The following is a 13,396-nucleotide window of genomic DNA, read 5'->3' as shown; positions in this document are numbered from 1 at the left end:
GGCATCACACTACAAAATGTTAAATGTTTTCACCAACACAACACTTTTATATTTGGATAATGCTATCTTGATGTTAAAATCAAGTCAATTTATACATTTAAACGGTAAAAAGTAGGTTTTGATGTTAATTTATATAAGAAATAAATTTATAGGTAGGAATGTAATTAACCCTTCCCTCGTATCTTCTGCTGTCTGATGGCGTTGGGGTATTTTCCCCAAAGTATCATCACTGGAAAAAGGCATTAATTAATCAAAACGTTTTATAGTAATAATGCACAATTACATTTTAAGAAAATGTTGAATCAATGGAAACATCAAGTCTACGTGGTGGGTTGACTTTGCATTTAGCCTAAAGTCAACTCTTGGTTCTTACAACAGTCCAATCTTTTAACCTAAGAATGGAGCTCAAGGGGATTGGATACATCATCCATTGGGGTGGAATAGAAAGGAGTTCTCATATGGTGATTTGAAAATCTGGAACTCCTGGAAATGGTTATTGGTTTTGACATGAATGCTGGGATCCATGGACTGCTGATCAGCCTGCCAGTAGTCTTGGGAAGAAAGTGCGGGAACCGCAGGTTGAGGCATGCTGGGACTAGCTGAATGCTGCATCCGATGATGATGGTCGAGCACTATGGAGTTTGGATCGCATGAACCCCAGCTATTATTATTGTTTGACAGAAGAGAGAGAGCACGTCGAAGATCAACTGCATCTACATTCGAAGACAACGGTTCTTCGAAACCTGCATAAGAAACTAGTCATCCAACGCGGACATGGATACCAAAACAACGAAACTAGTTGTTATCTGACATGTGAATATATTTGATATACTTTCAAACATTATATTAAAATAGTCTGTCCATGAAAAGTTATGAATAATTAGGTCTAATTCCTGGCCACTGAGTTTAGTCACAATCTGCCGGGATTAGTCTCTGCAAAGCCCAGGACACCCTTTCAAAAAGAAAAGTCATGAATAACCCATCATTTGTTGTTAGGGTTCACTGGAATCCATCCTCCTTTTACATGCAAACCCCTAAACATTGCAACCTAAGCCAACGTAACATCAAGGGATCATATTTTGCCTCGAGTGAATGAGCTTTCCGGTTAATGTATTTGTAGTTTTTTTTGCAAACCAACAATTGTACTTGTTTGAACAAAGTTGGATTGACCGATTATGGACCATCGTATTTGAAGTTTCATTGCAAAATAATAGTTAGGAATTTCCTGAAATCAGCCATCTGGGCATATACTGTAGTCTTTCTTTTTGCCTTTAAGCAAGGATAAAGGTTAGTCTGCAATGAAACCACAAGGACGATGGTTAAAAACCTAATTCACTCGTTTTGCCACTAAGCTTAAGGAGCAAACACCAGCCATATGCATCAAATTGCACCCAACACGTGAAAGGGCCAACATATGCCAAATATTATGATGGGAAACTACAAGTTTGTCATATTAAACGTAAATCACCAGAAACTAGGTCTTCATAACAAACTTAGAGCAACGGTATCTTTTTAAGCTGCATGCATGTAGGTTTTCGATTATCCCTAGTATCATTATGATTCTTGGCACAGAGCAAACCATTTTCTGCAATTTTCAGACACTACCATCTCCTATTAAGGCCACTCTTACCATCTTTTCAAGACGCATTAAGGTTAATGTTGTGCAAACCATCCGCTATGATTTTCGGAAGCTATCATTTACTATTAAAGCACTTAATTTAGGAAAGAAACATTTCAACTACTAATAAGAATATACTAAGAATTGATCTTCTCCGGAGACATGATTAGTAGGCTTCTGTTTCAATATAGAATTTGATAGTTATATATTGCCGACTTCAGCTAGTGGTTCTCAGGTTGAAACAAATTATTGTTTAATCAAGTAGCATATATGACAAGCATTCCGGAGAAGAAAAGATTACTTATCTAGAGAGAAAGCAAGAAAACTAACCTAAATCAAAAATCTCGGCTCTGGCACCCTTGGATGGCACCGATCTATTGAGAGCAAGGGTAGGCATGTTGAGAGCATCTGATAATTGAACTCCTGTAGAATGAGACAACACATCAAAGCCCCCAAAATTTTCAGCTTTCACTTGTACCACAGAATACTTGGAATTGCATGTGCTTTCCCAAGTAGAACTTATAGCAGGTCTAGTTTGAACCAGATGAGTATCTGTATATATAAAAGCATAAGGGTCTGTTTGTTAGCAGCTTAATGAGCTAAATATGACTCGCAGCTTATTCGATAAGCTACACATGATCGTTTGGTAGTGACTTAATGATACAGAAAATGGCTTATTCAGTAAGCTTCTAGGGGAAAGCTTCGTGCAGAAAGCCAAAGTCTTTCCAAACATGTCCCTCCCAATTAAAAAACACGCTACTTTTATCTATGAAAAAAACCCATCTCAAACAAAAACCTTTCCAATCTATTCAGACAGATTAATCCGCACAGAAAACTTTATCCTTGATGAAAAACAAACCAAACCAAACCAAACATCCCCTGACAGAGCATGATAATTAAGGGGATCATAAAGTTAATTCGAAGATGGATTCAGTACCATAGAATGATGAATAAGGACTCCTTGAGTTAAACTGGTTTGGTTCCTGCTGTGGTTTCCTACGCCGTGCATTGTGATCAGAAAGTCGCCTTCGGCAGCTTCGCTTCTCGTCATCAAACTCCGACATACTGTGAAATCTATACCAATTGCAAAGAAATTATAGATGGATATGTTGATGAAATCAAGGAGAGACCAAGGTTGCATATGCTGACCTGCTACATTGTTGGCAAAAACGACGCTCAAGACCCGCCACAATAACTTTTGGGCATTTGGAATGAGTATCACAAACTCTATGTTTGCGATGGTACTCCTTAGCAGATGAGAGATCAAGGTTGCATCCTTCAACTTGACAATGGGAAATAGGTGTACTTTGGCAAGATGATTTAACTTTCTTCCCCATCGATACAGATGATACAGGAATACCCAAGATAGAGGATGATTTGTTATTGCTCTTGACATAAGTGTTCTCAAAGTATGTTCTTTTCCCAAGTTCCAAACCAATGAATGGTTCACCAGAACAAACTGAAGCCTCTAGAGGAGAAGTAACATTTAGCTCACCTCTATCAAACTCTTTCTCTTTGCTATAAGAATCAGGGAAACATCCAAATCCCTCGAATGAAATATTGGATCCTTTCATACCATCCTTGAATGAAGATTCCGTTGAAGCCGATATTGAGCTCTTTGTTGATGAGTTATTCCCTACATCAGATGCAGAACCTCCATCTCCAGCAACAACTCCAGACAGGTTAAAAGACCCCTCTATGTCCTCACCCTCTCCGATCGCCCAATAAGCCGATTGCAACTTTTTAGAACTTGCAGCACCTTTCGAATTGAATACATCAAGATTTTCCCAGTCCCACTTCGTATTCCACTCCATTTCCCAGAGACGATTTCTTCAGATGCTTTCACTTGGTCCTCTTACACGAAGTGGAAGTTGACTTACATCCACGATATCTAAAAGAAAGAAAAGGGAAAGTCTAATTGGAATTAGTAGAATATCAATTACTTGGTGAACAACAACACAAGCGGAATTCAGTGGATAAGATGAAGTGGAATGTTCCCAAACTTCCTGCAAGCTTTATGGCGAAATTATAACACTTTTACAGATTATAAGCTTCCATGATAATATGGTGACGAAAAGTCTCTCTCTTTTTCTTTGGTTTTGTTTTCTTCTGTATCTAACCCCAATAATTGAAAGAGAGAAATTAAAGAAGAAAAGAAAAAGAGGAATCTTATAAAAGAACCCCCTTTACTTTCTTCCCAAAGGGACAACAAATACAAAGTACAGAGTGAATAGGACTCAACAGTAGCGACCAAGAAGTGTTGGATTATTTTCAAACATTCCCACCAGAGTACCAAAACCGAACCATTAGACTCTTTTGCACTCGGCTGTGTCCTTGAATATATACACAGGAGAACAGACCTGGTTTATTTTTGAGAAAGTATTGATTCGAATCTTTCAACACTTGAGGGTGTATTTAGCATCCAGACAACACAATACAGTGCGGACATTGCATGACAGAATAACGACGGTCCCCCATCATATATGGAAAGCATTTAAGAACAAGTAAAAATACTACGCAGTTCGATTAGATATCGGTTGATCCTGACGTTGAAACGTCGTTTTCCCTAGCTAGGAAGTAATAGAAAAAGGGAGAAATCATTTACATTCTCAAACCATATAGAAACTAATTCATTCATTTGAATTTTCACTTATTCATGCACATTTGAAAGGATTCATTAGTAGATTAATATTAATAAACAATCATTCACTAATACAAGTAAGATAACTACCATCGAATACAATTCCTTTTTTTTAAAACATATGGTAAATTCCAAAGCTAGGGTTTCCAAAACGGGAAATCCTAACTTTTGAACTAAATTGAAACAGTAAACAACGACTAAAAAAATAATAATAATACTAATCAGAATGATTGAATCGGCTTGAAAAATGCACGTTTCCTAACGTCTGTACTTACGAATTCCCAAAAACTTGAGGAGAAAAAACTGAAAATGAGAAGATTGTAATGCATGTATGAGTGTGAGTGTATGCATATATATATATATATATATGTATATATAGCAATGAGAGCTTACCGATCAGGGGTAGAGTCTGCAACATTCCACGAAAGTGAAGGAAAATCGGAGGAGTTTTACTTTACCAAATGAAGAAAGTTAGAGAGAGAAAAAAGCAGGTTGAGAGAGTATAATAATGGCGGGGTTGTCCACACACAGCTTTTTTACTGTGTTTGTGGGGAAGGGAGCAAAAAAAATATTAAGCAAACTGTAATTTGCACTTTCGTCCCTCTAAATTATAAAATTATCATTTTATAATATTTTTTAACACATTTATCAATACCCATTTTTATTAAATATAAATCATAATACTATAACTATACTTCATTTAGAACGACTCATATATAAACACATGATAAATTTTCGTTAACATACGATTCTTTACTGTAGATAATAGGACTAATTACAAATAAATTTTTTGACATATGATTTGAGGATGTTTGGTTAGAACTACTTCACAACAATCAATAATAAAAGAAATTATTTGGTTTTATGTAATATAATGAGTTTTTAGAAGTTCAAATTTTCATTTGAGGTTAAACCGATGAGAATAAAAATGTTTTATTCCTTGTTATCATTATTTTTGTCCAAATTTTCATTCTCCTACTTGAACCAAACAATCTCTTAGTTAAGTTTCATTCAAATTGCTTTCATTTTTCATTGTGATTTAAATTGCCAAGTTGGCAAATGATAGGAAAATTTTGTTCAAATAAAAAGACAGGTTACGGGTTCCATTATGGACCCTTTGTTACTCCTAACCGTTGAGTGAGTCAAAAAATGTTTTCTCGTATTGTTGTCTTTAGAAGAAGATCCTATATAAGATCAATTAAGGTTGACGATAATCAATTTTTTATCGGAGTTTATATTACCAAAGTTATTGGAGTTGTAAAATATAAGTTAATTTTGGTTTGGGGGCATAAAACGAATTTTATATTTAGAGATGGATCAAAATGCAAATCTACAGAAAGGGTGTGAAAGTGGCGGGTGAGTTAAAATCAGGTACAAAGGTCCGCATAATAATGTCAAGATGTACTCGCTAGACAGACTTTTTTAGGTTAACTTCTTCTGTTTTTTCTTTTTGCTTTTTTTTTTTTTTTTGGAATTTTGTAATCTTTTAAAGTAAATTATAGTTATATCAAAATTATTAGGATGGTTATTTTTTTGAAATATGTTTATATTAATCATGGTGATTTATGGTCGCAAGAAATTAGTCATGATTAACTCAATAGCCACAATTATTATGTACGTCTAGAATTGAACCATAAACATATGAGATATTTCGCTGCATCCTCCAGAACCTCAACCACTACGTCACAACTCTTATAGTTTGGCAGGATGATTATTGTGGTTTTCATTTTTATCATGATCAACTCCCTCCTTCTAACTCCATTAATTTTAGGTTCATTAAATGGAAGTGTTTTTGTCTTTTCTTCAACTACTTTTTCTCAATGCATAAGTTTATAAATCATATGTAAAAATGTGATCAACGTGTCGATAAGCACAAAATGCACAAAATTTAAATCAACCCCCTCCCCTTCACCTACTCACCCCTTCACTATCCTCACCGGCATCCCTACACAACAAACAATTGTCGTCACCACCTCTACAAACTCTCATCCTCATCTATGTCCCCAAATCCCCTATCTCTTCCTCCCCCGACTGTCATTGATTTTTAAAAAAATGGCATGTAGGAACGAGGAGACAATGACATTACGAGATAACAAACAATGATTTTGTCAAGTAATTTATCAAGTTTAACATAGTAAAAACAAAAGTTTTAGACCCAATAATCTAATCCGTAACAAATTGTAATTAATTATTTGAGGGACCATGTTTGTAATTTTCATATAACCACGTGAAATTTTTTGTAATTTACTTTAATTCCATGAAGTGGACGGGCAACTCTGTTTATACAGTTTGCCTTTTCGACTCGTCCATGAGACCATATATTAAAAATAAATTTATCAATTTTATAAATATATAATTAATGTAGTTTCTTGATTAATTAAAATAAAACATAAAAATATTTAACTAAATGATAAAATTTTCTATAAAAGTTGTGAAAAGACACCAAGCATTTGACGCTTTTGGGGTTTGATGTTAAAAATAGAAATGTAAACTTTTTCGTTTTTATGTGTGAGCAAAACCTTGTTTTTAGTAAATGGAAGATACGTGGGCATGCTTTGCCGGGCTTTACTTAGATCACGATGTGGATTAGGATTAAATTATTAAATAAAACTGTTTATGTAAAACTCCTTTATTTGAAATTGTCACAAGAAGTCATCAAGGACAAAAGATATTATTATTAAAACACAAAACAAATAAAACTAACAAGACTTTATTTGATTACCCTTCCTTTTGCCTTTCAAAAAAAAACTCCTTTATTTGAGCATCTTAATGATAAATTTACATATAATAGTTTATATTAATTAAAACCTAAGATCTATGTTTTCAGTTAATATTTATCCTGGAATGTAATGATTAATATTTAGTTGTTTCGGGTTCGAGTTCTTGAGAACAGTCAGTTATCATTAACCATACTTGTACTAATTTATTTATGCCGTCTTAGAATATTAATCATCGAGTTTAACAATAGCTTTTGACGTTTTAAAAATATTATAATTGGCTTTTGATGCAAATGGAATCATCATAGTTTGGGTTGTTAGGAATAAGCAGTCACCCATAGAAATATGTATCATTTTATTGAAATGTAATACATTTTTTTGATAAAAGCAAGTGTTACGTAATTAGATTATTGGTTGTGGATTGTGTGAAATGTTTATTGTGCTACAGCAGAAGATTGAGATTTGGTAATCTTGTCCAACATGGCGTCTTTGATGAGCCTTCTCATGATCTTACCGGAGGGTGATTTTGGTATTTTGTCTACAAAATGAAGCACCCTCACCTTCTTGTATTGTGCTACATTGTGAGCAACGTACTTCATCATCTCTTCTTCACTCTCTTTTGCATCTTTACACATTACCACATTTGCCCCTGGTATCTCCCCTGCTTCTTCATCCGGCAACCTACATCAATCCATCAAATTCCATTATAAAACTACCTTTTTAACTATAAAGTTATTCCATATGTAAAAATACACTATTGTTTCATATGTAAAACATTCAAGACAGATTTTTCTTACAATAAGAATTTTTTTTTGAATTTTCACATATGAAACAACACTGTATAGACAATTCATTTTCATAATGGGTTGTGGCGTAGTGATTGAGATCCTAGAGGATGTGTTCTCATCTGTTCATGGTTCGATTCCAGACGTACGCAACAATTGTGACCACAGAGTTATTTGTGGTTGATTTATTACAGTCACAATTAGTCTGGGACACCCTTTAGAAAAACACTATATTTTCACACGTGTTTTTTAGAATTACCCCACGACTGCTGCGTCTTCCACTGAAGGATGTCCTAGAAGTATTCCTTCTAATTCAGCCGGTGCAACCTGTATCCGTTCGTCAATCAAAACATAGATAGATTAGTTGTTAGTTAATTCAAGTTTGAATTAATTAGTAAAAACTTACTTGAAATCCTTTGTACTTGATTAACTCCTTCATACGATCAATGATAAAGATATCACCTTCTTCATCAATGTACCCAACGTCCCCGGTGTGAAGCCACCCATGTTCATCGATTGTTTGAGCAGTCTCCACTTCATTCTTGTAATAACCTTAATTAATTCATCATCATATCAATTCATATTCTTTTTTAAACTGAATCTGATGTGAGATTTAATATTTCATTTGTACCTTTCATGACACATTGACTTCTAACACATATTTCTCCTGGGGTGTTTGAAGGTAGAGAACGACCTGTATCCGGATCAACAAACTTCACTTCTAGATTGGGTAATATGTAGCCAACCGATCGTTTTTTCGCTATGTGATGTCCTTTTCTTGGGTCTCCGTGGGTTAGCGTTATGCAACTATGCTCCGTCATGCCATAAGCCTATCGATTATTTATACAGTATAATCAAATTAATTAATTGGAGCAGTCACTTAATTAATCAAGACATTACACACGTTTAAGATATTCACAAAGTGAAACTAGTATAAGGGATCATTTATTAAACACTTATCCGGGGGGTTAAACACTTACCAAGTTACCTTACCTAATCGGATGAGTATGACAAAACCAATAATCTTATTTGGTAAGAACGAATGCATGGATCGAGAGTTATACCCGGTAAATGAAGACGATGACCCTTACCATGGTTAACACTTATTAGGTAAATTGTTTTATACGATACCGTTTTAGTGGACTAAAATTTTACCCGGTAAGTAAGTTGTAGTGTTGAATTTTTCCGGTAAGCGATTGATAAACGGATCTTAATTTTTATGAATTATCACAAAAAAAAACCCACATATTTAGCAAAATCCATAAGGAAAAAAAAACCCTTTTTTTGCAAATTTTTTTTTTTTTAATCTTTTTCAATTTGTGTAGACCACTTAACAAGATTTTCAAATCTTGTTAATTTGAAACTTGGTTTACACTTACCTTCTAATTTAGCTAAAACGAGCATTTGATGATAAAAAATAATATGATTAATAAGATTGACTATTTTAAAAGAATTTTGAAAATAACCCACAATCGGAAGAAAATATTTTGTGTCTAATTTATAGTTATTTTTGTGTTTCCGTTTACTTCATTACCTCCTGAACTTCTACTTGAGGGAATTTCTTTTGGAATTCCTCGTAAATCTCCGGTGCAAGAGGCGCCGCAGCTGTCATGATCGATCGGAGTTTGAGCTTTTCAAGATCTTCGGCGATCGGATGCTTAACCAAGCCTAAAAGAATCGGCGGAACAATTGGCGCGAAAGTTACTTCATGCTCGATCAGCGCTTTCAAAACCGTCGACAGATCGTACCTTCCCATCACCACCACCTTCCCTTTGTTTTTAAGCGTAGCGCACAAGATTCCGGTGAGTCCGTAGATGTGGAAGTAAGGAATTAGACCTAATATCGTCACCTTTCCGATGAGTTCAGGGCCAACACTGAAGAGAGTAGAGCACAAATTGGCGACGATATTCCGATGAGTTAGCATTACACCCTTGGAAAGCCCCGTGGTCCCAGACGAAAATGGAAGAGCACATAGGTCGCTTTGATTCACCACGCTTTCGATCCCATTGTTGCTAGCTCGCTCGGCCGCTTCCAGCAATTCGTCCCACCAAATAGTTCCTGCTACTCGTCCTTCTCCAAGTATGATCACTGGTAACCCTAATTCTTTCACCTGTTATGTCAATTCGATATATCATTAACAAAACTATAGTTAAAATCAACAGGACATGAGAATAAGGGAAATTGACATAGATAACCAATCAGCGAAGTTTTTCTTTTTAGCCAATCTTTTTTACCCAAATTCAACTTTAACTAATTCTTACGTAAGCCTTATGCATACAGGATCGGTATTTGGCTAAAAAGAAAAGAAAAAGAAAAAGAAAAATCCTTAAGTAGAAACCTTGCGAGTATGCATAAGGGTTCTTTTTTTATTTTATTTGTCGAAAACCAATCCCCACGGATATGTTTATTTAAGAATTGACTAAAAACCGAATTTAGGTTAAAATATGCCTAAAAGGTTAAACCACCTATCAACTTTGGCCATGGACGGACTCAATATAGAGCATAGGGTGCCCCGTGCCATTTTATTGTTCATCCGTCGTAGTATAAAAAATTATAGGGTCGTGAAAAATGTCACTGTATTAATTTGTTGTGTGTCATTGTATATGTTTTGAAGCTACAATGAGAACACAAGTTTCTTGGTAGGGTTTTGCTAAACTTTTCTTCCACCCAGACCCGAGCTCCAATCCTGTTAGTGTCATTTTCTTAGTTTTTAACTTTTAGTTTCAGATCAATTATGTTTATGAATTCTTTTGTAATAAGAGACTTGAACACACAATCTCACGTATGAAAGCAATGAACTAGACAACAAAATGAGATTTTGTAAAAAATATTCCCATATTTATTTCTTATACTCAAGCCACCATTCAATTACCTTATTGTAAGTGTGGTCATCGGTCACAATTAGTTTGGCATCTGCCAATTCTGCTTGTTTCTTGAGCTCAGACGAATGGCTTGACGGATTCGCACCGGAAAACACACCACCGGCGGCCATTATGCCTAGAGCCACGATTGCGTATTCGGCCATATTGGGGAGTACGACAATGACTACGTGGCCTGTTCTAAGGCCGAGGGACCTCAAGGCCTTTGAAAATCTTTTTACGTCTTTAGCAACTTGACCATAAGTGTAAGATTTATTGGTGGCAGCCTCCACGAATGCTACGTTGTCGGCGTAGGATTCTGCATCCTTAAGCACAAACTCCGGCAAGGTGAGGTCGTCTGGAATGGGGACGGAGGGGTATCGACTTTGGAAAACAATTTCTTCGTCATCTTCTTTTGTGGAATTTTGTGTGTTTTTGGCCATGGCTGCTATTGATAATGCTATGAAATGGAGGATGGAAGAATTAATGGATTTATAGGAATTGTGGAAGGTTTTATAAATTAGGATGAGATTAGGAGTAAGGCGGGATTATCGTGGTGGTTTGTATAGGTTGGAGATCGTTGAGTCATGTTTTCGGTTCCATACCCACCCAAACGTGTTCCAATCATTTCTAACTCATTTTAAGATTTAAGGGTATATTTGTTAATAGGGTGGACGAATTTAGTGATTTTTTTATACGGTTGTACCTTTTAAAATAATACAATTGTATCTTTTACGAACCTAAATTCTTTAGTTAACGATGGAGCATGCCACCGTAGCCACTTAACTGGGTCCATTTCCTTCCCTTGTTAGCAATGTAATGAGTTTAATTAGACTTACAACTTATTCGATCGGCTATACATGACTATTTAATAGTGACTTAATAATATATAAAACAACTTATTCAGTAAGCTTTTATAACGAACTTTATCTAGAAAGTCAAGTTTTTTTCTAAACTTGTCTCTTCTAATTATAGAACATTGTTTCTTCCATTTATGAAAGATTTTTCCAAAGAAAAACCTTCTCAATCTATACAGACAAATTAATACAAACAACTTTATTCATACACGACTTAATGGAAAACCAAACAAACAGCCCCCCGCCATCTATACTATATTAACAAAGTATGGGATTAAAATTATTAAAATATCATTTATTGATGCATATTTTTTTTAAATCAAGGTTCAAAAATGGCGTGAGCGCGTGGCTTGGCATTAAGCCTCAAGCCTTAGGAGCCACGGAGGCGTGACTTATGACGACAAATCTTTATATCATATAGATTATTATACATATAAACATATATTTCCTACTATTACTCAGTGAATCAAGGATGTTAAATAATTTAGATTAGGTTATACATTAGAAACTAACAAATAACACATCAAAAAAGTAAGAAAAATAAAAAAAAATGTTTTTTTTTAAAACCATGCATTAGGTCATAGCGCGTCATATGCGTAACATGGCGTGAGACACAAGCCTTAAGTTATGGTGCACCACGATAGCTGTCACAACGAGTTTTTTCTAACATTATTTAAAATTCAAGTATATATACATTATTATTGTATACATGCAACTATTTTTTTTTAAAAAAAAATTCAAGTTTGAATTTAGTAAAACTACTTGATTAAGGCATTCAAATATATGATAAATGTTAATCTTACTAACATACGATAATATACTCTGTGAATTTTGGACTTATTTTCAATAAGAAAATAAGGAATTGTACTAATTTTCTATTTTCTATGTAGAATAGCCTTATGAAACATTTGGGTAAAAAAAATTAAATTCCTTTAGTATGATCTACTAAGCATTAAGTACAAATTTCATAAACTCTTAAAATTATTTTGAGTACAATTTTTTAAGTATTATGTACAAATTATTCTTACAACCTATTTATCTATGTTATTGGTTTCGGTGATTCTCGCCTCAAGATGAGAGATTCATGCTACCAAAGTCGACAACCTCGGAGTTTCCATGTTCGATCGTGTTTCTCACATTTTGAATTTCTATTCATTTGTCACTTTTCTTTTTTTCTTTTAAGTTATGTAAGTGTACAAATAAGTAATTTTCAATCAAAACAAATATTTATTTTCAATGCAATCTAATCTTGAAATGGATTTCATCGATAATTTTATATTTTATATTTGTCTTTTTTTTATCTAGGATTTATATTCTTAAATATTTTGAAGTTTTGATTTCTCTTACTTAATTCAAACGATAAAAAGTGTAGACGACTCCCTGCATATAAAAAAAATCCAAGTGTTTGGTTTCAAAGCACCAATCAAATGCCTTTGAAGCATATGATTCTTTTCTTTTTTGTCCGTTTATTATAAAAAATAAGAGTGTTAAATATTTAAAGATCTATGCTTCATAAAAAAAAATCAATATACTTTAGCATATTTAGTAATCATTGTTTATATATAAATTTCTGAATTTTAATAGTTACACTAAGTTTTTATTCTTGATTTACAGTAAAATTATCAATTTCAATTGTAACGCACAGACACATGATTGAAGATTTTAAGAAAAGATTGTGCTAGTGCTACAGCTATTTGGTGGTTAGTTATGGGCTAAATATGTGTAAGGCCCAGGCCCAATTAATATTTGGTATTTGGTAATGGTATTGGTAATGAATTCATACCACAAACTCTAAACATGTAGGTGGTAAATTATACATGTCTAAAAATACCCTTTTTGTGTGTCAAAATTTGTGCTACTTTATGGACCAAAATTCTTCATGATTCATTTTGGATCAAGCTTCGGAAAAAATGTTTGCAT

At 34.2% G+C, this 13,396-nt stretch overlaps 2 protein-coding genes across 3 annotated transcripts; both read right to left on the bottom strand.

Annotated features, from left to right (window-relative positions):
• Window positions 1–248: 248 nt before the first annotated feature.
• Window positions 249–3,643, bottom strand: LOC112525335 (squamosa promoter-binding-like protein 10). 2 transcript variants are annotated; one of them, XM_025135423.1, is made up of 4 exons: window positions 2,768–3,643; window positions 2,556–2,692; window positions 1,949–2,170; window positions 249–743 (listed from the first exon to the last, which is right to left on the bottom strand). In XM_025135423.1, exons 1-4 carry the CDS (start codon window positions 3,430–3,432, stop codon window positions 424–426), a joined length of 1,344 nt encoding a protein of 447 aa, XP_024991191.1. In that variant the 5' UTR covers window positions 3,433–3,643; the 3' UTR covers window positions 249–423. The 2 variants fall into 2 exon arrangements, with proteins under 2 accessions (XP_024991191.1, XP_024991192.1); XM_025135424.1 differs by having other exon boundaries at window positions 1,949–2,041.
• A 3,705-nt stretch (window positions 3,644–7,348) lies between these two features.
• Window positions 7,349–11,062, bottom strand: LOC112525891 (4-coumarate--CoA ligase-like 1). The gene is made up of 6 exons (XM_025136207.1): window positions 10,634–11,062; window positions 9,296–9,871; window positions 8,393–8,591; window positions 8,168–8,313; window positions 8,021–8,088; window positions 7,349–7,657 (listed from the first exon to the last, which is right to left on the bottom strand). Exons 1-6 carry the CDS (start codon window positions 11,060–11,062, stop codon window positions 7,411–7,413), a joined length of 1,665 nt encoding a protein of 554 aa, XP_024991975.1. The 3' UTR covers window positions 7,349–7,410.
• Between the last annotated feature and the right edge of the window lie 2,334 nt (window positions 11,063–13,396).

Source organism: Cynara cardunculus (assembly GCF_001531365.2).
Source record: "Cynara cardunculus var. scolymus isolate 2C chromosome LG 13, CcrdV1, whole genome shotgun sequence".
Classification (NCBI taxonomy): Eukaryota; Viridiplantae; Streptophyta; class Magnoliopsida; order Asterales; family Asteraceae; genus Cynara; species Cynara cardunculus.
The sequence above is the reverse complement of the archived record's forward strand: the minus strand, read 5'-3'. Positions and strand labels throughout refer to the sequence as shown.

Coding starts and splice junctions, on each gene's coding strand:
- LOC112525335 (XM_025135423.1), bottom strand. CDS start 3,432: ATGGAGTGGAATACGAAGTGGGACTGGGAAAATCTTGATGTATTCAAT. Junction 2,171..2,555: donor TCCTTATTCATCATTCTATG/GTACTGAATCCA, acceptor TTATATATACAG/ATACTCATCTGGTTCAAACT. Junction 744..1,948: donor AGCCGAGATTTTTGATTTAG/GTTAGTTTTCTT, acceptor TTTCTTATGCAG/GTTTCGAAGAACCGTTGTCT.
- LOC112525891 (XM_025136207.1), bottom strand. CDS start 11,062: ATGGCCAAAAACACACAAAATTCCACAAAAGAAGATGACGAAGAAATT. Junction 8,592..9,295: donor CTCAAGTAGAAGTTCAGGAG/GTAATGAAGTAA, acceptor AATAATCGATAG/GCTTATGGCATGACGGAGCA. Junction 8,089..8,167: donor TCAAGTACAAAGGATTTCAA/GTAAGTTTTTAC, acceptor GAACGGATACAG/GTTGCACCGGCTGAATTAGA.